The sequence below is a fragment of the Ursus americanus genome, chromosome 9, assembly GCF_024610735.1.
Source record: "Ursus americanus isolate L20-20 chromosome 9, mUrsAme1.1.p, whole genome shotgun sequence".
Classification (NCBI taxonomy): Eukaryota; Metazoa; Chordata; class Mammalia; order Carnivora; family Ursidae; genus Ursus; species Ursus americanus.
The window spans coordinates 33,232,818-33,260,817 of NC_142135.1; the positions used below are offsets into that span (position 1 = coordinate 33,232,818).

General features: G+C 37.5%; 1 protein-coding gene across 2 annotated transcripts in view; it reads right to left on the reverse strand.

Annotated features, from left to right (window-relative positions):
- Positions 1–1,141: 1,141 nt before the first annotated feature.
- The window catches only part of ATP6V1C1 (ATPase H+ transporting V1 subunit C1), a 42,416-nt gene continuing 15,557 nt past the window's right edge, over positions 1,142–28,000 (reverse strand). The window contains exons 2-14 of one of the 2 annotated variants that reach the window (XM_087864680.1): positions 27,411–27,462; positions 25,884–26,054; positions 24,596–24,663; positions 18,967–19,052; positions 17,973–18,067; positions 16,327–16,418; positions 15,233–15,331; positions 13,368–13,436; positions 6,226–6,318; positions 6,040–6,133; positions 4,273–4,370; positions 3,357–3,483; positions 1,142–2,059 (exon numbers count right to left, since the gene is read on the reverse strand). In XM_087864680.1, the coding sequence (XP_087720806.1) occupies positions 1,964–2,059; positions 3,357–3,483; positions 4,273–4,370; positions 6,040–6,133; positions 6,226–6,318; positions 13,368–13,436; positions 15,233–15,331; positions 16,327–16,418; positions 17,973–18,067; positions 18,967–19,052; positions 24,596–24,663; positions 25,884–26,015 (1,149 nt within the window). In that variant the 5' untranslated portion in view covers positions 26,016–26,054; positions 27,411–27,462 and the 3' untranslated portion in view covers positions 1,142–1,963. The remainder of the gene's footprint in view (positions 2,060–3,356; positions 3,484–4,272; positions 4,371–6,039; positions 6,134–6,225; positions 6,319–13,367; positions 13,437–15,232; positions 15,332–16,326; positions 16,419–17,972; positions 18,068–18,966; positions 19,053–24,595; positions 24,664–25,883; positions 26,055–27,410; positions 27,463–28,000) is intronic. The other variant, XM_045805827.2, reaches the window with a different exon arrangement.

Genomic DNA, 28,000 nt, shown 5'->3' on the forward strand with positions numbered 1-28,000 from the left:
AAAAAGAGAAGAGAACCAGAATTTTCTGACACCAAAGACAAAAATTTTCAGCTTCCTCTTATCCAAAGGAAAACTGAAAATAAAATCTGCATTCTCAACGTCTTAAATTTAGAATTCTGACAGAGAACTTGGCTGTATGTGTCAAAACTTTAAATACACATACTCTATGACCTACGAACCCCACTTCCAGGGTCACTCTTAGAGAAACACTAACACAAGTAAACAAAGATACCTGTAGAAGGAAGTTTACTGCAGCAGTGTTTGTTAAGAGCAAAAACAAAAAATAACCCGAACATCCAACCAGTCAGCTGTATTATGGCAGAAATACATGATGGAAAACCATGCAGCCAGTGGGTAAAAATGAGGTAGCTCTAGATAGACTGACATCTAGCTATTGTGGATATACTAGTAAGCAAAAACGCAAGTGACAGAATATACGCAGTCTGATCCTACAATTATTTAAAAATAAACCATGTTTGCTTGTGTGTGATATATATGCTGTGGAAATATAGAGAAAGGCCTGGAAAAATACATCCACTCCCTCGAGAAGAAATATGGGGGACTGGAAGGGTCAGCTCTCATTTTTTACTTTCTAGCAGTCTGAATATGTTTGAAGTTAGTTTCTTTTGAAATAACAATATAAATTTGTGAAGTAAAAAGGATCTGGGAGGCTAATTTCTAGAAGGAATAGAATAGTTTAGAAATGCCCTGGGAGGGGCACCTGGGTGGCGCAGTCGTTAAGCGTCCGTCTTCGGCTCAGGGCGTGATCCCGGTGTTCTGGGATCGAGCCCCACATCAGGCTCCTCTGCTGGGAGCCTGCTTCTTCCTCTCCCACTCCCCCTGCTTGTGTTCCCTCTCTCGCTGGCTGTCTCTATCTCTGTCAAATAAATAAATAATATCTTTAAAAAAAAAAAAAGAAAAAGAAATGCCCTGGGAGTGCACAGGAAGGGGAGCCCTGCCACAGAAACCTCTTTTAAAAGCTCCTTTGGGATGCTAAATGAAGTCGTCCAGTTCAGAGACTTTTACAACAAATAATGCCTCTTTGGACGATGTCATAAATGATATACACGTCAAAATGAAGGCTTTTATAATTAAAAAATCCTAGGAAGGACACATGTACAATAAGGACAGAACAAATGACTGAAGCTGCACAGTTTCACTACATTTTATTCAGAGTTGGCCCCACTTCCTAATTATTTGAGGGAACTCAAAATCTAGTGTCCCAATGTAAATATCCATCACATATTGAAAAATAATCTTTACATTTGTGCTGCGACCCAACACTGGCACACTTAAATCCTACGCAAGTCAGACACAAACGGTCAACCCTTGATACGGAACAAACACCGGGAAGTAGCACAGCAAGTCAGCTCTGCTCTCCTTTATTAAACTCCCAGCCTGAACTGTCATCTTCCCAAGTTACACACACCACGATACACCTTTGCACAGGTAATTTTATTCTCTCCTGTGGGTGTCAACAGTGCTCAGAGATTGGAATTTGAAACATTCAGAAAGCACATACCTGAATATCATCACATTTTGTTACATCATGATTCAGTAACTATTAAACAGTTATGTCTACTAAATACAGTGAATGAAATGGTATAAACGTTTACCGTTCCCTTGTAAACAAGGCTTCTGTGCACAACAGTAACAAATGGAATTAATGCATACCACAATATCAATGAAGAAAGACCTTCTCTTTAAATAAACTATTCTGTTTATAAATAAACTCTGATTTTTTTAGTACACATTTACAGACCTGATCAATAAAAAGAAATAAGACATCTATTTTCCTTTAAGAAGAAAATATTGAGATGGACCACTATGGAAGAACTCACTAGGAAAAGTGGTCAGAAGCAAGCGAAGGACAATAGGGAGTTAAAAGTACTGTCACACTGCAACCTATTTCTGTTAGAATACACCAACACAATGACAGGATTGTCTGGGAAGGAGCTCATTTTTACTTGAATTCCAGCAAGTTGCAATCAATCTTGTAGTACACATAGGGGTAGTACTCCTGTTGACTCAGGTTTAAGCCTGGAATATCCATAGGAGCCTACAGAAAAATCAGACAATTATCCAAATGAGAACTTACAGAAATCAAAGAAAAGAAGAAATTAAGTATGACCATTTACCTTCTTAATGAACACCTACTCTCGGGCTAAGTGTATATGTTTACGCTAATTTAATCTGAGTTAGGCATTACTGCTCCCATTTTGCCAATGAGGAAACACAGATTTGGGTAGTAAAGCCAGATTTAAGCACTCACTGACTCCAAAGCCTATATGTGCTTAACCATGATCCTATAAACCTTTTTTATGCATAATGTATAAAATTACTTCTTAAATCTCAGGCTTGGGGTATTCAGTTTATGGGGCACATGGCTCATTAAAATGTTGAACAGAAGTATACCAAGTATGATTTTAATGATATCACTTATTATTTATACATGTTTTAAGAATATACAGGTAGGAGGGGTGCCTAGGTGGCTCAGTCAGTTGGGAGTCTGCCTTTGGCTTGGGTCGTGATCTCAGGGTCCTGGGATCGAGCCCCAAGGTGGCTCCTTGCTCAGTGGGAAGTCTGCTTCTCCTTCTACCTCTGCCCCTCCCCTCCACTCATGCTCTCTCTCCCTCTCTCTCAAATAAATAAATAAAATCTTTAAAAATACATATATACTGGTAGGAAATTATGTATCAAATAGTTGAACCTCATATTTTATTGATAATTACATGAAAATGTAGACAGTAATTTCCTGCATTTTCTTCTATCAAGAAAAACTGACGTTTTGTGGGTTCTAACTAATGCAAATATGAGATACTACCATCCTAAAAAGGAAAAAAATTAACAAGATATTTGAAATTAAAAAACATGAAATAAAAACCCACTACAAGTCTGAACAACAGCAATAGTTTGCTTATACCCTCCTGTTTGAAAGAAGATACACACCAGTTTAGAAAAATGGTAGTTCCCTTTAAAATGCTCCTCTGACTTCACTACTTGTAACAAATACAACTGAATTAACTACTTATTTTCTTCTTTGCTGCAATTTATTAACTTTGTTAAGCAAGTAGTACAGTAGCACGGTTGTTTATTTCTGCAGCTATAAACATCTGATCTATAGCAAGACCATGACTGGCTTAGAAGCAAAAGCACTGCTCTAACTAGTACAAAACAGGGTAAACAACGTAAACTACTTGCTATGTTTAACAAATTAATTGGGAACCTCAAATTAAAAAAAAGACTGAATAAATAATGCAATATTTACAATCCCTTTTCCATTTATCTCCTTCCAATAATCTTTTCTGAAATTTATTCCAGTTCCTACTCTTCCAAGGTACCTAATAAGTACTTACATCAATAATAGCTGCTGCACTGCTGTCTAGATGTTTATACAATTCATATAATACTTCTCTTAGTTTCTTCATTGTTTTCTTATTGGGCTGAAGTAGCATTGCTTGGAAGTTCACTGGCAAGCCATACCTTATCAGGAAGCAAATGTACAGTATATAACACAAGTAAACACATAAAGAGATTTTCTTTTCAAAGCAAATATTCTCATAGTCTTCTTTAATGAGTTAACAGAGAGAGAGTATCTCATTTTAATGACCACCTTTACAAGTTCAACCTCTGGTCCTCACCATCCACTAGAAATCCTTATAATGAGAGTCCACTGTCTACTAGGAATTACTTTTAATTACTCTTCAATTTTTAATCTATGAATACCCTCAGCAATAATATGTACATTTAGGAGACACCTTTGTGATCAGGAACAACATAATTACATCTTGAAAAGTCAATGAAATTTACAAATAGCGAGCAGGGCTACAGATAAGTATTTTGAACTACTTCCAATATGAGCAAAATGTACAGAGGATCACAAGATGTTTGAGATTTTTAAGTATCTCAAAATAATAAACTATTTTAAGTTAATATGAAACAGTGATTTCAAATAAATCATCAGTATAGTGTATACACCAAACTATACGTAAAGTATGTGAAAGACCTGCTTTTAAACAAACGTTAACTAGATATTTTATAATCTACTTTGAACTTAACTACAACAGCAAAGAACCAGGGAGTACAGCAGTATGGATCGCTTTTTCCCTACCTGGCACCAAGGACAAGACTAATATGAATGTATGATACTGACAATCTCTTCCTCGTGGTTGTCCCTTTGGTTTCTCTGCATCAATTTCCTATTACTAGACTGTATGTTATAACAAAGAGGTCTAACGTAAAGGGATCAAGTTTCTCGATTAACTTCTTTACCTTAAAACAGACTCAACAAAAACCCTCAATGCTTTCACATGAATCCACGCAATAAACGCCTCACTGAAATTTACTTTCAGCCACCGTACAAGTGGTCCCTACAAAAAGGAAAAAAAAAATCACCACAAATTTGGTCTTGAAAATGGCAGTTAGAAATAAATAAACCAAATATTTTTAAAAGAGTGACTATCTAGTAAAAATCTACAGGAGAATTAAATCACATCATAATTCATTTAAAAAATGTTTCATTTATCTCATTATCTTGGACACTTCATCTTAAATAAGATTAAAAGGTTAGCCACTACGCTATAACCTGAGAAGGCACCAAATTCATGGAACCTATTCACTACACAGAAAAAGGCATATAAGTAGTTTAAACTGATACACAATATAGATGCGCCCTAGGTTTGAAAACCAAAATATAAAAACCTAAACTTATTATGCGATACATTTGAGACATTTAAAATAGAATTCAACTTAAATCAACTTCTCAGGAACAGGATAAACAGTTATGCAGTAAGTCATTTAATACATATCCCTAGACCTTAATTTTTTCATCTATAAAATCAGGGGTGTTGGTCTAGATCTCTTAAACCTCTTCACATTCGAAATTTTTAATGATTCTATTATATAGGATAACTTCTCTTTGAACTTAAAATATTCAGTATGATTTCCAGTACTAAATAAAAATACTCCTTTAAACAGATTTTAAATAACTTAATAGCCTTTCAATACGTAAAAGACATACGTCATCAGTTCAGCTAAATTATTTGGAGAACATCATTAGGTTTACTTGATGTACCAACCAATTAATTTAACCAAAAAGGACAAGACAAAGTGAAAATCTTCAGTTAAAGTATCTGTTCTTTAAAAAGGCTCTGGACCTTCATAACAAGTTGGTTTTATTGGGCATTACTTGGTTAGGATTAGTTTTCTCCCAATTTGAGATGATATGGTTTATATAATACTTAGGAATAATTTTAAATGGGATTTGCTTTTATTTTCTCTTGCATTAGAGAGAAATAAATTTTCATTCATCACACCTTCCATTCAAGCTTGTAGTCTTGGCAGCACTGGATTCAGCACTTAAAGGATTCAGCACTTAAAGATGACAAGGAAGTTGACACCATCTTCCTCCCTTGTCACGATTCCATCCCCTTTCCCCATTTTGCCTAGAACATACTAACTCTCCAGTGGTTTAAATAGAAATTGCTTCAGTATTAATACTGCAGCATTAAAAAAATTTGCCTCAAGGAAATGAAAAATCTTTCTGAAAGAACTATTACTTCGTTAAAATAAAACCTCACACTACAGAGGCATTAATAACTGCATTTAAAATTAATTCCTGACATGGATTAAGATGGAGAAATTAATTTTAAGATATGGATTTTAAGATTTAAGTTTGCTTAGAGAAAATTCATTTTGATTAATAGAAAAAATAACTAAAATCAAATGTCTTAAAAGTAAAATCAGTTTTCTTCTCTTTTAAATAAAAAGGAAAAAGCAACACTTCTTTTTCTTTTGCTTAACACTGACAATAGTAAATATTAAGGGGCGCCTGGGTGGCTCAGTCGTTAAGCATCTGCCTTCAGCTCAGGGCGTGATCCCGGTGTTCTGGGATCGAGCCCCACGTCAAGCTCCTCCGCTGGGAGCCTGCTTCTTCCTCTCCCACTCCCCCTGCTTGTGCTCCCTCTCTCGCTGCCAGTCTCTCTGTCGAATAAATAAATAAAATCTTTAAAAAAAATAGTAAATATTAAGAACACATACAAACTGCTTTTTCTTGTCAGTAGAAAGCCTGTTCATTTCTTCTTTATCTGCTTTCATCTCTTCTTCATTATACTGGAAGTCACGAACGATGAATCTAAATTTGGGGTGGGGGGAAAAACAAAATTGTCAACACTGTGTATATAGGTGATCTAACAAATTTAAAAACAAACAAAAAAATAATCTTACTTGTTTTCCCTGGCTTTGTGTCTGAAGTCATCAACTGCCTTCCTAAACAAGGTGACATTACAAAGGTAACTGTCTTGGTCCTCTGAGAGAACACTATGAGGGGAAAAAACAAAAAAGTCCATTTAAAGCTTTGTATTTATCGCTCTCTTTCACACTGAGGGCAGAATTCACAAACAGGAGGAGGAGGAAGAGTAGGGTATGGAGCCCTTCCCAAACCACCTCAAGGCTAACTACCCGAATGGCCTCTGACGCTGAGGACACTGCGCGTTTACGATGTGTTTATTTACAATGCCTTAACAGCCCTATGCCATTTACCTCTTCCTCACCCAACAAAATCCACAACATTTACTCAAGTGAAACATCCAAACTCCAAGAACCATGCTTTTCCATCTACCCAGTGCCAGACTGGCTGAGGCAAAACCAGTAGCTAGTTTCTTCCAGAGTCTCCCTACTTCCCTGCTAATAAGCACCTTCTTCTCTTCTGGAAACCGAATTCTCTCTACCTCTGTCCAGCCCAGCCCAGCCCACTGAGGCCTGACTCACCCTCTCTGCACTGCCAATACCTCCTACCTCAGATCTTTCCTTCCCACTGCCCCCAACACCCTAACTCAAAAACAGACAAATGCAATGGTCTAGCTATCCTCTGACAAAACACACTTTTATGCACCTCAGGGCTTCCTCCTAGGCTCTAGAAGATCCCAGCGAGGTCAGAACTTCTATCCAGTCATGGGTCTCATGGACATCACTGGAAAGACGTTTCCAGACACAACTGTAGGGAAATTTTAACTGTCGTATAAATTTCTAATGCCCTGGGGAAAAGCTGTTTGGAAAGGCAGACTGTACGGTTCATGTACACTGTGATTCTCACTTGGCTTTCAAAAGTTACCTATAGCTACTTATGTAGAGAATCCCAGATGCAGAGTCGACGAAGCTATACACTGAACTATTCAACAGTGATGTTGTTGGGACAGGAGCATCACTTAATGGTGTGTGGAGGGGTCTCCTTTCCCTTCTATCTTCTAAGTATTAGGGTTTTTTGTTTGTTTAGTTTTTATTTACAATGTGGTACTTCTGAAATTGGAAAAAATAATGTTTTACAAACCTGAGGGAGTGCTTGTGGAATTCAAAGATACTTTACTAAATATGGCGGAGAAAAAAAAAGCAAGTTTAGTTTTTCCAAGAAGTCTAAGAACTGCCTGGTCAGCAGTTAATTCAGGTAAATTCAGGAGACAACGACAATACTTAATGGCAGAACAGCTGTAGGACTGAAGCCACCCTGGCTCTTGGTCTACCTCTCCAGCAGTAGGACCAGCAGAGGCCTCTGGGAGGACTGACCACTGTCATCACCAACACAGAGAGAAACTCAGCTAATTTGGATTTAGAACATTTAAACTTCCTTTTCAAAGTTGCCCTCTCAGGGCACCTGCGTGGCTCGGTCAGTAGCACGTGTGACTCTTCATCTCTAGGTTGTGAGTTCGGGCCGCACACTGGGTGTGGAGATTACTTAAAAATAAAATTTTTTAAAATAAGAATTAGGGCTCCTGGGTGCCTCAGTCAGTTAAATGTCTGCCTTCAGCTCAGGTCATGACCCTAAGGTCCTAGAATCGAGTCCCACGTCAGGCTCCCTGCTCAGTGGGGAGTCTGCTTCTCCCTCTTCCTCTGCCTGCCACTCCCCCTACTTGTGAGCTCTCTCTCTCTCTCGCTGACTCACTTTCTCTCAAATAAATAAAATCTTTAAAAAAAAAACTTAAAAATTAAAAAATAAATAAATAAATAAGAGGTGCTCTCTCAAAACTATTACCCTTAATTCTTGCTCCTGGTGCCTATCAAATCCAAGGCAAGGCAGCTACCAAGTGCACAGAACTCAATAGAAAATGTTTAATGATCTTCAGATCTCCCAGGCTTAACTCTGTAAAATGCACACTGCCATCAAACAAATCCAAATCCAACCTGACAGGCTAGTGCAGACCCCGAACAATATTCCTCCACTGTCAAAGTTATCTTTTAAATTCACACAGTACTTGGCCGTTTTAAAGCATTCGATGTTTGCCACAGCTCTGTGACAATGAGCCGGGTGTCTATTACGCAGGCGCCTCTATCATGCAGAGACCCAAGGCACAGCAAAGTTGTCTGGCTTTATTCAAAATCCTTATGGTGAAGGAAGACAAGATAAAAAGTCAGTCTTATTTTATGACTAAATCCTGCTGTGCTACCTCATTAAGAAAAAATAAACAGAAACCATTTGCTTTTCCTTCCTATCCCCAGGAAAGGTATTTCTTAAAATATTATAAAAAACAAACCACGAGTCCTTGGGATAATGGACTTTCAATCATTTAACATGTACCGAGCCTCTACAAAGGTGCCCACCTCTCGCTACATATTAGGAATAAAACTAAGACAATGTGGTCTGCTGACCTCAAGGCATGGTCTAATCAAGGAAACAGAGAGAAACAAGTAATACAATACAGAACTGCAAATGTTATAATAGAAGATATATGTGATATATTGGGGCAAAAAGGGAATTAATAACTTTATCTCAGGAGGCATTAAAGAGTTTCACAAAAGCAGTGATGCTAAGTGGAAGTCTGAAAGACAGGCAAAGCAGAGAACATGCCAGTAGAGCCCCACAGGCAAATGCACACAGGTGTGGAACAGCATGGCACATTTGGGGCTCTGCCAGAAATAAGCATAGCTGGAACACAGAGTACGGGGGTGGGCGTGTGTGCACACACGTGTGCCAATAATAGATTGGTACACCACAAAAATGAAAATGGCAGCAATGCAGGAGACTGATGAGAGGAAGAAAAGAGTAGAGATAAAAGAGACCAGCTAATGGCAATTACAATAGTCCAGGCAAGAGACGGGAATTTAAACTGAAGCAGAGGCTGTAGCTACGGGACTTGGCGAGGCGGGGCGGGGGGGGGGGGGTGTTAAAGTCAGTTGAACCATATGAAGTTGTTGGTATCTGACCATTTTTGACCTACAAAATAGCAATTTCATATGAGTCAACCAAATGCTACTGCAGGTAGAAATAACACAGCTGTTAGATTGGGTCCTGGGAGGGTGGGTGGTGAGGGAGAGGTAAGAGTTCAAAATGACTGACTACCACAGTCTGGTTTGGTAACTAGGCAGATATTGCTGCCACACACTATAAGGGAGATGGGCGACTAGGCTGAGATTGGGGAGATGATGTCCTATTGGTAGCTACCTGTGGCGCAGACATGTGCAGTGCCCAGGAGAACCCAGGTGTGGGAGTCTGAAACTATGGGGATAGCCAGGCCACAGATGGGAGATTTCGGAGTCCCAGCACTGTAGGCAGAGGTCAGAGCCCTGGGTGTGGTTGAAAAGGTGCTGACAGAAGATAGGCTGTCCTGGTAAGACAGAAGAGCCCAAGACTAGACTCGCCAATACTCAGAGCTACCAGATTCTCTCCGGCTAGCTCAGGCAATTCAGGCGTAGAAGCCAGCAGGCTGCATTACAGATTAATTCGGGGAGGGAGTTTGCAGGAGGTCACAGGGGCCAGAGATGATGGTGCAGGCAAGACAACAGCTAAAGTGATGACTCGAGAGTTCAGGCTCAGCAGGAGGGGAAGCATGACTGGAGGAAATCAACAATGTCAGAGCAAAGGGGTGGGGACTAGAGATGTGGACAAGGTCAAAGAGCAGGTTCTGGGACAGTAGAAAAGATGAAAAGGAGGCTCTGGTTTAAGAACTGGATTACCGATTTAAGATTCCAGAAGTAAAGCCTTTCTAGAAGTTGAGGGTAAGGCAAGAGACTACAAAACTCAAGTGGAGGACGCCTGGGTGGCTCAGTGGGTGAAGCGTCTGTCTTTGGCTCAGGTCATGATCCCAGGGTCCTGGGATCGAGTCCCACACATCAGGCTCCTTGCTAGGCAGGGAGCCTGCTTCTCCCTCTGCCTGCTGCTCCTCCTGCTTGTGCGCTCTCTGACAAATAAATAAATAAAATCTTCTTAAAAATAATAAACAACAAAAAAACTCAAGTGGAGGTGATGGTTTGTGAGCTGCAGGGATTGGGGAGATGAGAAGCCAGAAGCTGGGGGGTTTATCAAACAAAGCCAAAACCAGCAGCGACCTTAAGTGACATATGAGACCAAGGCAGAGAAACAAAATGAAAGCCAAAAGGAGAGGAAAGAGTTAAGAAAGTGCCATCTTCTCATGATTAAACAAGGACTTGGACTGTGCCTGAAAGGGAGCTTAGTTTAGCTTAACCCAGGCGGCACAAGTTCTACTAGGTTCAAATAAATGACCCAAATGCACCCCTCCGTTTAGTGCTACTATTTATTACCTAGTAGGAGCAGCACCATCCTCACACAGGCATAACCAGGCCTGAAGGAAACGCAACGTTCTCCAGACACTTCACGGCATTTTCAGTCACCCATGTGAGTATCCGTGCTCCTGGAGCCCACTACCTCGGCCTGCTGCTCCCGATTTCTTAGCTTGGTCCCAAAACTCAGACCTGCCATCTTCTCTGTCCCCTAAATAATCTGCCTGTGTCACTGCCAAGGCATCTCTCCTGCTTTTCTTCATAAAAGTTATCTTTGCAATCCCAGCTCCAAAACACAGGGGAAACTTTTCTCTGCACAATGGCTAGAACAGTTCTCCCTAGGCTTTCGGAGCTGGCTTCCTCTAGCTCCCTGACCAAAACCCTCTGTGAAGCACCAATGCGTTTGTGGTGCTGCTTCCAAGAACACAGAAAAGGCAAAAGTTAACTAGTGATCGGACCTGGTCAGACTACCTTCACAAGGAAAAGTAGACAAAAAGAAAAGTGGTAATTCTGAGTACAAGTGAAAAACACCTCTTTCTGAACAGTTTTTCCAACGAGAAGTAGAACAGCCGCCCAGCCCCCACTTCTCTGGCCGTAACTGTGCATGGCATTTACACTCATCCCTGCACTTATCCACACAACAATGGTGGGAGTTCAAATTCTCCAATGATTTTAAGACTTAAGTAGAATATTTTACAAATAGCTGGATTCTAAGCATTTTTTCAGTAAAGTTATTTCCTTCCGGTTTGAAGACAGTATTTTTCAATTCATTCTTCACCTCACAATTTCACTTTCATCTTCACTGCTCCTAAGAGTCAGGACTCAAGTGCCAAAAAGTATTACTACTTACAAATGACTTAAAAATGAAGCACTTAGAACAATTACTAGCACACAGCAGCTACTCAAAAATGTTGTTATTATGATACGCTAAAATTTCAGCATCAAGTCACAGAGATCTTTCCTGAACAGTGGCCAAAATTCCAAACTAACCCACCACAGCCTGTGTGCCCCACATGAATGAACCATCCTGTCACGGGGCTGGTTGAGCTGCTGCTGTTCTTGTGAACGAAATTTAAATAGCTACGCTTTCATGTCAGTGGTTCTAAACGTCTTTTGAACGAGAAGCAGGTAGAATACAGGTTTTCACTGACTGGTGGTCAGGGAGCACTCACTCATCATTCAGAAGACAGGTGTTGTCTATGCTGAACTCTTACTGCTTGGCATTTTTTTCCTTTAAGCTACTAATGTTCAAGAGATGTAAATCTCTGAAGTAATATTTTTAAAGTCCTTCTTTCGAAAGAGTGAATCTGAAACTTATCTACACACCACTCCCCTGGACCTTGGGTCTGGCATATGTACTAGCTGTGAGGACATGTGTGTACACTGCGTCTCTGGTCTCCTCCCCCCCCCCCCCCCGCCTCTCAGACATAAAGCCAACCTCTACCGCTTTAATGTCCTACAGAGTACAAAGGTATAAGAAGTTGTTATTTGTCAGGATAAACAGCTTCACTGGGAAACTAATATGAAGACTAAGGCTGTCCTTAGTCTTCAGTTTACCATGTGAAGGGCTGGTATGAATTGAAGGTATTCCCCAAAATGGGAAAAAAAAAAAATTCGTGATGAGCAGAGGTTTGCGGTTTAGTTCTCAAAAAAACCAACATTTGTGAAACTATCATAATCATATTACCTTATATTTTGTATATCTTATCAAGCCTTGAAATAGCCTCATAATGTGTACTGGGAAGGTACTATGCTCATTTTACAGACAAAGAAAAATGAGGCCCAGAGAAGGTAAAAGACTTACCCCAGGTCACACAGCAAGTTGGTAGCAGAACCAGCAACAGAACTCAAATCCCTGGGCCCAGCACTCTTTCCATTATACTAAGCTACCTCCCATATGACACAATGAAACTGGAAAAGAAAATATTGCATGGGCCTAACCTTACTAATACCACTTCTTCACTATCTGCTATACCTTTCTCACCACATGTTGCCACCTCTTGAGGCATAGCATACAAAAGAATCCTTGGGGGGTACATATACACTGTATTTAATATTTTCTCAAGAACATCTCATGTGGAATCACAGAATACAGGAAAAAATAACATGGTAGTGTCAACAGTACAAGACCTAACATTAAAAAACCTGACTTTCAGTCCTAATTTTGTCACTGGACACTAATACAGTCAATGCAGCCAAATGCCTTAGGCAGCTAATATTTAATTCTTCTGTATTTTTACTTCTTTATCCACAAGAATAACTGCTCCAACTATTTCAAAGAATTGTCATAAATACCAAATTAGACAAAGTATATCAATCCATAAATTTAAAAACACTTAATATAAGTTTTTTATAATGGAAAATATAGATTAGGTAGAATCTATGCTCACTGGAAAATGAGATCACGTGGTACTCTAGTCTAGCAGCTGTTTTGGTACACTTACTTTCCAAGAGAAATGAAGAATTACAGACACACAGTAGGTATACAATAAATATTGAACGAAGAATTTTCAGAAGGTGGCACAGCATGGCAGAAAAAGTACCACACCAGTGACCTGGGTTCCAATTCTAGCCCTGCCATTAATGAGATATGTGACTCTGGGCAAACCACTTCACCCCTGTGGTCTCAAACTTCTCCATCTACAAACATGAGGCAGTCGATCAGACTGTACAAAGTCCCTCCCAGGTCTATAACTGTGATTACTAGAGTTAACGTAACTTACTCATATGATGAAAAAGATGGTTCTGAAACCGTAAATTTACCACAAAGAAAAGATAAAGCTATTTCCTAACCCAACATCCCAACTATAAAAAGGAATTCTAGGAAAGAAATGGGTTTTACAAAGACTACTACTTACTTGCTAGACCTTGGAACTACCATTTCAGCTAGTGTTTCATACTGCTTAATCCAGTCGTTATGGTTTAACCTGCAGAAAAGGTACAGTAAATAGTGGAAAAGAAAAACAAGTCTTACCTCCTGCCATATCCAGAAAGAGAAAAAAAATATGGGACAAACAGGAAGTTCAACTAAAGTATACTTCAAATCTATGTAACCAAAAAAAAAAAAATTTCAAGTTTCCTACTGAGAATGAGTTTCAAACACAGTAAGTGGTGAGGCAGGAAATACAGTTCACCACTCTTATATCCACTAACTATTGCAAAAGAGGCACACCCCAGAACTAAGTTTGGAAAGGAAGTAAAGCGAAGTACAGATTCTAAATGACTTTCAAACTTCAGAGTTAATATGCATTACCTTATTAAAAATAAATTAACTTAAAAGGCCACACTGGAAATCTCTATCATGTCTATTCACTGGCTGTTTATGAAAGGCTGAATCAAACTATATTTACTGACAGCACAGCATACCAGGAAGCATTGAGTAAATTAAGTGACAGCAAACCATGCTGCACAGAACGTTGTGCAACAACCCTCTCTAGAGACCAACGGTTTGGGGCGTGTGCAGAAAGACAGTTATGTTTCCAATTTAATGAACTGTAGTATTTGTAGGCCAGATAGTGAACAATTCAACACATAAGGTACCCTAGGTCCCATAATGTACAAAAAACTAAAAATTTCTGATCTTAAACAGAAATTTTCAATAAAGATTAAGACGAATCTTTTATCTGGGCAAAGGTTATTTTTCTACCTATAAGACACAGATACACAGAAATTTATTATAAATAATCAGTGCTCTAGTATTCGGCAGTAAGGGGAGAAAAACAGAAGTCATATAATATTGCGGCCATGGTAAATTCAAGGCAGGTGCTTTCCCACCCTTTCCAGGACATACCACTTTCCAATATTCCCAGTTCCTTAACCAGACAGAAATGGAGAGCACAGCAAAGGAAGAATTCGTGCAATGATACTATGAAGAATCCCCAAATCTCCCACCTCAGTTTGGATCCTCCAAAGATTCCCTGATGGCGAGACTTCAGTGCAAGTCAGGAAGTGAAACCACTAACAGTGTCTCTCTCCCATACACATGCGTGCATGTGCACAGAATTACTAATCCTTCCTATGAGTATCGAAAAGGTTTCATTTTACCAAGATTAACTATGATCGAATGTTACTTAACACAGAAGACCTAATCTGAAGAAGATTTCAAAGGGTTCTCTAATCCAGCAAACTAGGCCCAGAACCTATGCCTGTTTTCGTAAACAAAGTTTTACTGAAACACAGCCACACCCATTCACAGTATGGCTGCTTTCAGCTACAACCACAAAGTTGACATGGCAGAGTTGAGTAGTTTTAAGGGACCCTTGGGCTTGCAAAATGTAAAATATTGACTATATGGCCCTTTAAAGAAAAATTTGCTAGCCCCTGACCTAAACCAGCCTTTGCTTTTTAAAGGGTTTAATTCATCCTAACCAATCATAAAGACTTTCCAGAAAAATACAAAGAGCTTCCTACTTTGAAAAATCTAAATTCTGTATTTTTAAAAAAATCTAATAATTTAGCATTATTTAATTTTTAAATAAGCCCACTCTACTAAGCTGCTAAAGTTGATTTGGAATCGCAATTTATAACTGATGTCTCCATTACCAGATTATAAACTCAATTCTACTACGTGTGCCACATGAGTACATGTTGGTTCACAGAATGAAGGACAACGTAATAGTTCCTTCACAATTGGGTTCTATGGAACACTTCGAATTACAATATCAGATACTAACATTTTTCTTACAATAACAAGTAAAAAAACTTTTGTAATTAAAAGACATACTTGGGAACTACAACCAGTAATGTGACGAGATACTCTGAATCAAGTACAAAGTCATCCTTCTTCACAATTTCTGCTAAACTTCTAGTTAGCAAACTTCCTCTGAGGAATAAGAAAAAAATAATCAGGCTGATAATGCCTCCATAACACAAGTAAAGAAAGAGCAGGCTAATTATATTCACATATATATACATCTCGAGAAACAGATTAATCTTAACATTTTTACTTTTGTAAGAAGTCAAATTTAGCTATTTCTCGCCCCCACTATTAAAGAAATGTCAATATTTATCAAAATTTGCCTCCTGTACCTCCCTTTGTGTTTGCTTTAATTATTATAACTCAGCTCTTCTCTTGATTACAGATATAATACCTTGACTGGGCAAGTGTTATTCATTATATGTCAATTAAAGTCTATTTCATCATAATTACAACATTATATCATCTAAAGACAACCTTTGATTTTCCTCCCTCTCCCTGGGTATCATCTGATACTAGGCAATTTTGGTTGGTTAACCCAATAATCAACTCTTTCAAATCGGTCTTCATTTGGTCTCCCAGTACATTTCATAATGCAAATGACTTGCCCTGTTTGTATCACTGATGGTATCCAACCAATTTTCCCTCTGGAATATGAACACATAACTTGAATAGTTAAATGCTTAAAGCTACACTTGCAGGAGTCATAGTGCAATGAGATCAAGAAAACAAACATGTACTATTTTTTTTAAATCTAACATGTAAAAAAGCTAAAACAGAAAAGCAGATAAATTACATTGTAAAAGGATTCTTCAATAGAATTCTTTTAAGCAGCAGGTAATTGCTATGCAATTAAACTATGATTTGATTTAAAACAATTTTAGACAATTTTTCAGTAAAACCTCAAACGCATAAAGGGATAAACTAAACAAGTACAATAAATCAGCCTCGCATCTGTTTTGACTAGCCTGAATTAATAAACTTTTCTCCATGAAGTAAACACCGTTTTGATTACAGAAATGGCATAAACTGGAATTCGCTAAACCCCAACAATAGCTCGTTCAGTGTATGCTAGAGTGCTTCCCCAATCCTTAATATTCACATATACTTGATACACTTACGCATTCTTCCGTTCCAAATTCTGAAGATTTCCTTTCAAGTTATTATATGCAGATGCTCTAGATTTCAGGTCATTGTCAATTTGAGTCACTCCCTTTAAAAATGAAAAAGAAAAATAGGCAAGATTTTCCTAAATCTGCCTCTACTAACACAAATAAAGTAGCTGTACTTGAACATTTACTTTTAAAAACACCATCACTGGTTGCCAATGTTAAGAACTATTATTTTAAAAGCACAACTTTAAAAGGTCATTTTAAAAAATAATCTACTTCATTTTTAATAACCCTAGTAATTTCCATATGAATCTTTTCTACTAAAGATAATGTTTTAGTCCACATGTACTTTAATTACCATTATGATATTACTTAAACCACGTAAATGGAATCTATCTCACTGGGTACAGAGATTATTGATTAAAAGGCTTTAATTTCAGAAGGCCAAAGGATTAATTTCCAAAAGGAATAAACTACACAGTTTTGTTGTTCACAACACCACTATTCTTACACAAAATACTTTTGTGATTAAATTACAATTGTGGATGAATATATTTATAAATGTTACAGAAGCTGATTTTAAAAAAAGGCCTAAAACTACTAACAATTTAGGAAGAAAATACAAATCAGCAGATTCAGCATCTGAAGAACTAGTTTTGACTCATATCTACCATTATTAGCTATCTGGCACCAGGGTAAGTCAATTCACCTCTATGAGCCTGTTTCCTCATCTATACTAGTATCAGAAGATGATGATTAGATCCTTGATAAGAATCAAAAGAAAATAAGGCTCAGTCATAGTGAGAGCACCATTTTATATAATCAAATTACTCGTTTTCATTAAATTATAATGATGAATTCAGTTTTAAAATCCTTAACAATCTACTCATTTATATTTAACTATAGAGCACATTGTTCAAATGAAGTCATTGGGAGCCAGGAAAAAGTCTATCCAAGTAATTTAAACCATACTTTTCATCCTAGCCAGATCATAACAATGTTGTCTACCTGCCCTGTGTATAGTTTCAGGTATGACTTTTACATTTTCTCTCAGGTTCAAGGATACAATATAAAGGAACTCTTAACTTGGTGAGCTCATGGATGAGCTTCGCAGGATCTGTGTACTCTCTGAAACTGTACATAAAATCATGTGTACATGAATACTAGCATTTTTTTGGGGTAGAGGATCGATACTGAATGTCAGAAGGCGTCAGAGAACCCCTAAAGTTTAATGTCTGAATCAGTACTACACGTAACCATGCTACACTAATCACTGTCATCTACCTGAATGACTACTAAATCTTTAACAGATTCCAATTTCCTGTTCTACATAATCTCAGTTACCCTTAAATTTGTATAAATAATAAATATAGAATTTTAAAGTTTACTTTCTTACTTAAACAGCACTGATACAATATTTAAGTTAACCACTTAAGTAAGTAAATACAACTTGGATAATGTACGCAGCAAAGTGTTATATTTCAACATCTTTCTTTTTGGGCAAAGTTGCACTAAGGGTACTTTCCGTTTCTATCCAATCACATATCATTTAAAGTTGCTTTGTCAAAACCTAAAGAGCATTTCCCAGCTAAAAACTTATAAAATAAATAAAACCACTATAAATGTGTCCTACCTGTGTCATTTTTTTATCTTACCTTGGCGATTATTTCAGAAATATTTTTCAGGGACTGCTTGATTGGATACTTAGCCATGTCCCACTGAAACCTTGTTATATAAGTAACCAAGTCAACTGAAATAAGGAAATAAGTTAATTACTTTTTTTTTTTTTTTTTGCTGAGAAGCAACAGAATGTTTATAGTTTCCTACACAGTAATAACTTTTAATGCTGAAACTTGCACTGAGAAAATCAGTAAAGATGTCACCATTGCTGGAGAGTACTGATTTTAAAAATGTGAAACTATTATTAAGTAACATAGAATAATCAACATTTTTACCTTGTAATCTGACTGGATCTCTTCTCCTTACTCAAAAATTTATATTTTTACATATACACATATATATGGGTATGTGTGTGTATATATAGATATATATCCATACACATATATATTAAAATGCTAATTTGATGACTTAAAAAATGGGATATGCACATACCCATCATATGCCTCATATGTAGGAGAAAGAGACACAAGATTAAGAAACTACTTCAGGGGCGCCTGGGTGGCACAGCAGTTAAGCGTCTGCCTTCGGCTCAGGGCGTGATCCCGGCGTTATGGGATCAAGCCCCACAACAGGCTCCTCTGCTATGAGCCTGCTTCTTCCTCTCCCACTCCCCCTGCTTGTGTTCCCTCTCTCGCTGGCTGTCTCTATCTCTGTCGAATAAATAAATAAAATCTTAAAAAAAAAAAAAAAAAGAAACTACTTCAAACTGTCTCCTCAATAAGCAGAATTTGACAAAAGTATATTCTTTGCCAACTTACTCAAACTGAAAATAAATCTATTAAAACCAGGTGATAATTGTTTCTAGGAGTGTACACTTCAACTATCTTCAAAACACAGACCCTTTCACATTCAAATGAAAAGAATAAAAAATGCAGAGTCAAAGAGACACTCAACAACTATTCCCTGTTTTCATAGCTAAGTCATTCACCTTATGTTAAGTCAATATCAAATCCTGAAATATTAGCTTACCTCCATTGGCCAACAGATTCTCCTGAACTTTATCTTTACTATCCTCCAACACATCAGCCATGTATTGAGCCACTTTCTTAACCACCCTTGGGAGGGGAAAAAAAATTAACAATAATTTTCAGGAAAAAGTCCTAAATTCCATGCTATACAATGAACGCAGTACATACACACATGAATTTGACCATATACGTTCCCATCATACCTATCTGTATAATATAGAACAATGGGTCACAACTTCTATAAATAAGGTTTTAAGGATAAAAGGGACCAAGATTTTGTTATATGCAAAGCTCAACTGAATAACTGTAGAGTTTTAAAGAGACTACATGCAATATGTTTATTAAGTCTGGAAAGAAGGTAATGGGAAACTAGTGAGAAACATACATTATATGACAAAAATGGGCCAATGAATCTGACTGCAAGGACCAACAACAAAGGACGGAGGCTGGGAGCTAGCATTCACCACATACGCTTTCACTTAGGACAAAAGAGATCTGACAGGCAACAGAATACAAGCAACAGTAATGGTGAAGAATGAGGTCCGTATTATTTATTCATTAACTATTTATTGAGCATCTACTATGTGCAAGGAACAATGCTAAAGAGAAACCATAGTGCCATAACTACTGAGGCACCTAGGTATCACCTTGTCAATCCCTTCATTTTATGTAAGTAAAGACGCCAAGGTATAAAGAGAGTAAGTGACTTAATCACAAAAAGTCACAATACCACAAAACCAGCTAATGGCAAAGCTGAGACTAGAAACATGGTGTCTGGACTTTGGTGTTCTTTCTCCAGTTCTATGTCTGCCTCTGGGCCCTGGGTGGGATACAAAAGTATAGAACACAAAAAAACAAAAACAAAAACAAAACACTAGTTTAAAATTGCTTAAAATCGAAATGGAGAGATACCAGAAGACACAAATGACTAAATACAAAGTATCTATGGTTAAGTGCCAGCTGAGAATACCAGGTTACAGAGAGAGAAGCGCAAAGGAAAAAGGGATCACTTCTAGCCACTGTAATCAAAAAAGCATAATGACTCATGAGCAAGGCAATGAAGGACAGGAATGGTTCTGAAAGGATGATTACAGGGGAAGAAAGTACATTCCTGCTGCAGGGCATCCCTGAGTCAACATCAGGAGGGGCAGAAAAGCAAGGGCATTCAGAGGATGAAGAGGGATCCAGACTGCCCGAGTGCTGTGCTGAGAAGGGGCGGTTAGACTAGGAAGGTAGCCTGGAGCCAGCTGGCCAGGTGGATAGCCTCTGATGTCAGACTTTAGAGAGAAGTGTATGTAACATGGTCAAAACAGGGCTTTGGACTATTAATCTGAGGATCATATGCTCAACGGCAGGGAGGGTAAACGGGTAGACAAATTAAGAAACTCCTGCAAGGGGTGCCTCGGTGGCTTAGTAGAGCTCTGACTCTTGGTTTCGGTTGAGCTCATGATCTCATGGGTCCTGGGGACCAGTCTGGCTCCGTGCTCAGTGGGGAGTCTGCTTGAGATTCTTTCCCTCTGCCCCTCCCCTAACTCACAAGCATGCATCACGCTCTTGTGCTCTAATAAAGAAATAAATCTTAAAGAAAAAGAAATTTCTGCAACATGAACCAATAAGGGTCAGAAAAAATCCTATGCTATATGACCTCAAACCTAATACAGTAGAACTGTAGAAAAAATTATGTAAGCTGCTGTCTTCAACACATTTAACTTGCGATTTGTACATACACTTGGCTGTATCTCCAAAATTCACTTATCCCTTCAAAGGAGACAAGCCGTTATTCTCGTGCAATTTCACAAGCGTCTTATAAACAGAACCATTTGCTACGAAAATGCAAAAATGTCCATATGTTTACCACAGAAATAGTTCAGAGTGTAGAATTGCCTAGTGTCAAATTTTTAAACTGAGTGTGTAATTCAGAACTTCCCAATCTCCCTGTGCATCTCTACAAGAGTATCTATGTCAAAGTACACATGGTCACCTTAAAAACTGCTCTGATGATTAGATTACTTGATAAGTAAAAACTGTAATTTACTCCACATATCACAGTGTTCAGACTTTAAAAACTGGAACACTTAAGTCATTAAGCTACCATCTGTCAATTCTACCAAGGTCTAACAACTACAGGATTCTTAAATTCCTCATATGTTTCAGAAAAACTGACAAAGACAAGATTGCATAACAGTGCAGAAAAGAACAGAGGACAAACTGCACAAGTAACTTTTAATTCCACAACCAAATGAACTACATTTAATCCAAATACTTCCCAGATTCCTTCCCTAAAAAATGCGAGCAAACCTTACGCTATAATTCAGGACATCCCAAAGACCTACAGAGCCACTGAGGTGATTAATAAGGATCCGAGTAATTACATTCTCAGGCATCTCCCTTCCTCATGTCTCCAGTTGTCACGACCTGAAACTGTAATGAGGGGATGGGACTGTAGGGAAGATACTCACCTCAGGGATGGCAACTACAAAGAGTTTCCTCAAACTTTTTCTCAATTAAAAATGTGTCATCAAGAAACCAAGAGATGTTCATACCATAGTGCTCTGAGAATATCATCAATAATTATTTTCACATCTGCCCTATAATGAATACATGGAATTACTATCCGTAAAGTACTTTGTTACTTTTTCTTTCATCCTTTCACTCATTCTTATTGCCAAGTGCCTCGTCTTACTTAAAACTTCTAATATCTCTTGCTTAATCTACTATAAACCTGTCTCCTAAGTGGCTTTTTTGCCTCCTATATTAAAGACCATCAGTACATCTTTAGGTCTATTTACTTCCTATACACTGACATGTTAAAAGGTCTCTCTGCAACATCAGCCTCTATTACCCAGAGACATTGCATTACGGTGGTTCCATCAATAAAGAAAAGCTTAATAGCATACATAGGACACCCTTCCAAACAGACTTCAAGAAGTTCCCTTTGAGCTTCAATCAAATACACATTTCTAAGATTCTCCAAAATTCTGTATCTTACAAAATTGTACCTATTTACCCAAACCCTAAGTACTTAAATGCTCTGTATTCCAAGAATCAAAGGGATTGTAGACTGGTTCTGCCAATTAATCAAAATACAAAAAGTGATCAAGGATCCCAGATCCATCTTCAGCTGAAATACAAAGCAAGTAAGTATCAGGAGTGACTGAAACTATAGTTTAGAAAAACTCTTTTACTATAACTGAATTTTAAAAACAAGAGCATCACTATCTTCAAATAAATGGCATAACATTTTATATTCATGAATCAAAGACTTAAAATTGTTAGGATGGCAATACTCCCCAAACTAACCTACAGATTCAACACAATCCCCATCAAAATTCCAGCTGACTTCTTTCCAGAAATTTGACACGATCCTAAAATTCATATGAAAATGAAAGGAATAAGAATAGCCAAGACAACCTTGAAAAAGAAAGACAAAGAGAATTCACACTTTCTGATTTCAAAACTTACACTATAAAGCTACAATAATAAAGATAATGTGGTGCTGGCTTAAAGATAGAAATAGGATTAGAAAGAAATATAAAACAAAACTGAAAGCTCAGAAATAAACCCTCACATTTATGTTCATCAATTGGTTTTCAGCAAGGGTGCCAGGACAACTCAATGGAGAAAAAACAGTCTTTTCAACAAATGGTGCTAGGAAAACTGGATACCCATTGCAAAAAAATTAATTTGAGACTCCTACCTCACATCATATACAAAAATTAACTCAAAAAGGATGTAAGACCTGGGGCGCCTGGGTGGCTCAGTCAGTTAAGTGTCCAACTGTTGATTTTGGCTCAGATCATGATCTCAAATTTGTGGGACTGAGCCCTGCGTCAGGCTCCATGCTCAGCACAGAGTCTGCTTGAGATTCTCTCTCTCCCCCTGCTCGCATCCATTCACTCACACTCTAAATAAATAAAATCTTTAAAAAAAAAAAAAAAAGGATGTAAGACCTAATGTAAAAGCTAAAACTATAAAACTCATGGAAGAAAACATAGCTATAAAACTGTGTCACTCTGAATTAGGCAATGGTTTCTCAGACATATCAAAAACACAAGCAACGAAAAATAGATACATTGGACATTAAAATTAGACATTTTATGATTCAGGAGCACCTAGCTGGTTCAGCTGGTGGAGCAGTGACTCTTGATCTTGAGGTTGTGAGTTTGAGCCCCACATTGGGTATAGAGATTAAAAATAAAATCTTTTTTTAAAAAATTGGGGGGGGGGCAGCTGGGTGGCTCAATCAATTAAGCATCCAACCTTGATTTTGGATCAGGTCATGATCTCAGGGTCTGAGATGGAGCCCCGAGCAGGCTCAGTGCTCAGCAGGGAGTCTGCTTGAGATCCTATCCCTCGCCCTCTCCGTTTGTCCTTCCCCCTGCTTGCATGCATGCACTCTCTCTCTCCCTCTAAAATGAGTAAATAAATCTTTAAAAAAAAAAAACTGTGCCTAAAAGGACACTATCAAGAAAGTGAAGACAACCCACAGAATGAAAGAAAATATGTGCAACTCACATCTAATAAGTGACTTGTCCCTAGAATATATAAAGAACTCTTACAATTCAGTAATAAAAAGTCAAATAAGACAGTTAAAAAATGGGAAAAGGATCCCACAGACATTTCCCAAAAGAAGAAACACAAATGGCCAGTGTAAATGCATGAAAAGATGCTCAACACATCACTAGTCACTAGGGAAATGCAAAGTGAAAATGCAATGAAATACTACTTCATATCCACTAGAATGGCTATAATAAAAAAGATGAATAGTAACAAGTCTGTCAATAATGCAGAGAAATTAGAACCTCTATACACTGTTAGTGGGACTATAAAATGGTGCAGCCACTTTGGAAAACAGTTTGGCAGTTCCTCAAAATGTCAAAAGTAGAGCTACCAAATGACCCAGTAACCCCACTCCTAGGTACATATCCAAGAGAAATGAAACATAGGAATATACAAAAATTTATACACAAATATTCATACCAGCATTATTCTTATTAGCCAAAAACTGGAAAAAAATAACCTAAATGTCTACCAACTGGTAACTGGATTAATAAAATACGGTGTATCTGTACAACAGAATATTCTTTGGTAGTAAAAAGAAATGAAACATCAATCCATGCTACGACGTGGATACACCTTGAAACATTATGCCAAGGAAAAGAAGCCAGTCCCAAGAGACCACATTTTGTATGATTCCATTTATATGAAATGTCCAGAATAAGCAAACCTTATACATATGTCAGAAAACAGATTAGTGGGCAGGGAGTAAAGGGGACAAGGAACAGGAGGTTTGTGATGGTGGTAGTGGGAAAGTGATGAAAATGTACTGTAACTGATTGTGGTGATGGCTGTACAACTCTGTGACTATACTAAAAATCACTGTACACTTTAAATCGGTGAATTACATGGTAAATTATATCTCAATAAAAATATTAAAGACAGTCCATTTTCATACTTCACACAGGTGTATTTTATTGTATATAAATTGGACCTTTATAAAGGTGATTTACAAAAGAAAAAAAGTCATTATTTTCTAAAAACCATTCCAATAAGCAGAATATACATGTGATAATAACCCCAATGTCCAGGTAGCCTCATTTTGCTCTAGTCTATGCATATAAGTACATTACCCTTCTACAAATGCATCCAGTTTAGCCAGTTCATCCGACAAACCAACCAAGACATCCAGTGTGCCAACCTAGAAGGGAAATAGACCATTTTACTACCTAAGTTTCATTCCCCCCCCCTTTTTTTTACACGGTGATACAACATCTTGATTTGAAGGGCCCACAAATCTTAAGTTTTCCACATTTTATTTCATAATGTGCAAGTGTGGTTAAAAAATGTTTGTCAGACATTTCAAAGGCATTTATATGTATAAGATAATCCTCTAATTCATGGGTAGAACCACTATCTAAGATGTGCAGATTCCACGACGGCAGGCCTATGCCTCTGCCTGTACTGCCCAGTGACGGGTGGATCATCTGAAGTCAGGTTTACAACAGCAGCTCTGAAGTAGGGGTCCATGACTATCAGTGTCTCAAAGGAATTTGTAACTTCCAAAATATTAAGAACCAGCAATTTTATTTTTTTTTAAGATTTTATTTATTTATTTGACAGAGATAGAGACAGCCAGCGAGAGAGGGAACACAAGCAAGGGGAGTGGGAGAGGAAGAAGCAGGCTCCCAGAGGAGGAGCCTGATGTGGGGCTCGATCCCAGAACGCCAGGATCACGCCCTGAGCCAAGGCAGACGCCCAACAACTGAGCCACACAGGCGCCCCAAGAACCAGCAATTTTAAGTATGTCTTAAATGAATGCCTGCTAAGTTAACAGCAAAATAAAATAAAAATATGATTTTTTCCATTCAGTAAAATTACTGACAGTCTGCTTCCCTTTGAGGCTGCTAGGTTATGGGTGTTCAATAAATGTTAAATAAATTAGCTACATTAAATAACGAGGCAAGATTTGCCAACTATGATTAAAGAGGTAAAATGGTAAAACAGTTACAACATTACTGAACACTGTATGAATTTAATTAACAAAAAATTAGGTTCGGTGTGAAATTTAATATATATTACTAAGATTTTTCACTTCTGAAGATATTTGTGAATGAAGTATGCCAAATATTTTCATAAGATTTCTCATTACAATTTAAATTATAATTTAGAAAAGCACAAAAGTTTAAAAAAATGTTATCTCACTTTGGTAGTTTACTTTTAAAATCTCAATTTCCTCATTATTTAAAATCTGAACATCAGAGAGAACAAGATAAGTTTTCAATTATGCCAATGGCTAGAAATGAGCGCTTTTTTTGAAGGAACCCAGATATCTCTTTTTTCTAAAGGTAAGCAGAGACACCTGTCCTCTTCATGATGAACTCATATTTTGATGAACTATTTTGTGCCATGCAGTTTTACCTTTAAGTCAGGAATGTTAAACTTTGAAGCAATAGCAAGATTATTGTTCTTCGTAGTTGCCGCGTGCAATTTCTCCCAAGTTTGCTGACATGTTTTCTCCCCAGGAGCAGATATAAGCCAGAACTCAGTCATATTTGTTACCAAGTATTTTTTCCAAAATCAAGAGTGACTCTGAAAGGTAAAAAAAAAAACCAAAACAAACAAAAAATATTTTTAATACCATTTGTTCCTAAAGTATTTGAGTCACAGGATGAGATAAATATTAACCTGCTTCAAAAATAATCCAACAATGGCAGGTGATCCAAGAAAAGTCAAATTTACTTACCAGAAGTAAATCCACATAAATGGTAAAAGGGGATTTATTTATGATACGAGGAAAAAAAATGACAAAAAGACCTAACACATGAAGTATCTAATTTTTTTAAATTACAAAACATCTAAAATGGGAATTATTCAAAGAAGTGAGACTACTTAAAATACCAGCTACCAACAGTTTCATTTCACAAAAAAAGTAGAAGAGTCACAAATGCATAGGTTTATCTTAAACTTTTAAAACATAAAACCCAAATAGGAAATTTAAAAACATGCATAACTTTTACCTTTGAGAAGGAATTGAACCAGTGCATTTGAACAGTAGCCACTAAATAAATTTGTCACATCTGGCTTAGCAACCCCTACAAAGTTAGCCAAATCGGTCGTTAACTTTTATCCATATTCAACCTAAAGGAACCTCCTCAAATCACTGGCATATACTTAGTTGCCATCAAACATTTATAAATTTGCAAAAAAATCTTGCCAATTGGCCTTACACGTAAAAATATGATAGGGAGGGTTGATACAACACCACTGGATCTGAGTGAGAGGCTGTGGATCCCCTTTCCATTAAGACACAACCAACCCCTGGGTGCCTGGGTGGCTCAGTTGGTTTGCCTTCGGCTCAGGTCATGATCTTAGGGTCCTGGGATTGAGTCCCACATTGGGCTTCCTGCTCATTAGAGAGGGCCTGCTTCTCCTTCTCCCTCTGCCTGCCGCTCCCCCTGCTTGCACTATCTCAAATAAATAAAATCTTAAAAAAAAAAAAAAAGACACAACCAACCCTCTTCTACAACCTCCCTCCCTCTCACATGTAAAAATAAAAGTCTAGAGCCAATCTATTCAGAATCTAAGTAGGTAAAGTACACAAACTCATAAAAATGAAAATACTACTGTATTATTATTTCCACTTTAATATGTCTTCATTAGAACCACCATAAACTGTCCTACTACCAGTGACTGCTGATACTCTCCTGAATAGAAAATAACTACCTTACAAAGTTGTCCTGATAACAAAATCATATAATGAATGTGAAAAGACTTTGTAAATTTAAATTTCCTTTAAAATGTAAAGTATTATAGCTAATCATAATGAACTTCTATTAATTTCATAATTTCACTCAATCTAATTTTAGAATTATAATTGAAGTAATCCCATGCAATTATTATACAACTCAAAGTGCACTGAACACAGATGCCATTCTATATACTTACTTATTTTTTTCCAATTTCTGTTTGTAGAGCATCTACTATATACCAGGTACTGCTGTAAATGTTTCATAAATCATCATCTCGGTCTTCCCAACACCTCTATGAGATACATATCATCCTCCCCATTTACAGGTAAGAAATTCAGACAGGTTAAACTGGTATAAATTTAGATGGTGATATTAAATGACTATCTCAAAAATTCTACTCTAAAATGATTTTTCCAACATTAACGATAAAGATGCATTTAAGAGCTCTACTTTCTCAAATGATCAACAAACTAAACACAAGCTTGTTGGCGATGGCAAGCCCAGACAAAGCATTCAGTCTGGCCAGAAAATAGTACAGCTTAACTGACCATCCATGGAAGGAAGCCACTCAGAGCACCAAGTTCTAAAGAAGTCATCCAGATAAACATTGACTTGAAAACAAAACCATCACTACACTACCTGAGAAACTTCAAACGTTAAATTTTTAAGTTATTATATAAATATCATTCTACCCATATTCTTTTCCTCCTTAATTTTTTCATTCAACCTGTTTTTGCAATGTAGTTCATTCATTTTAAGTGCTACGAGGTATTTTATGAATAACCT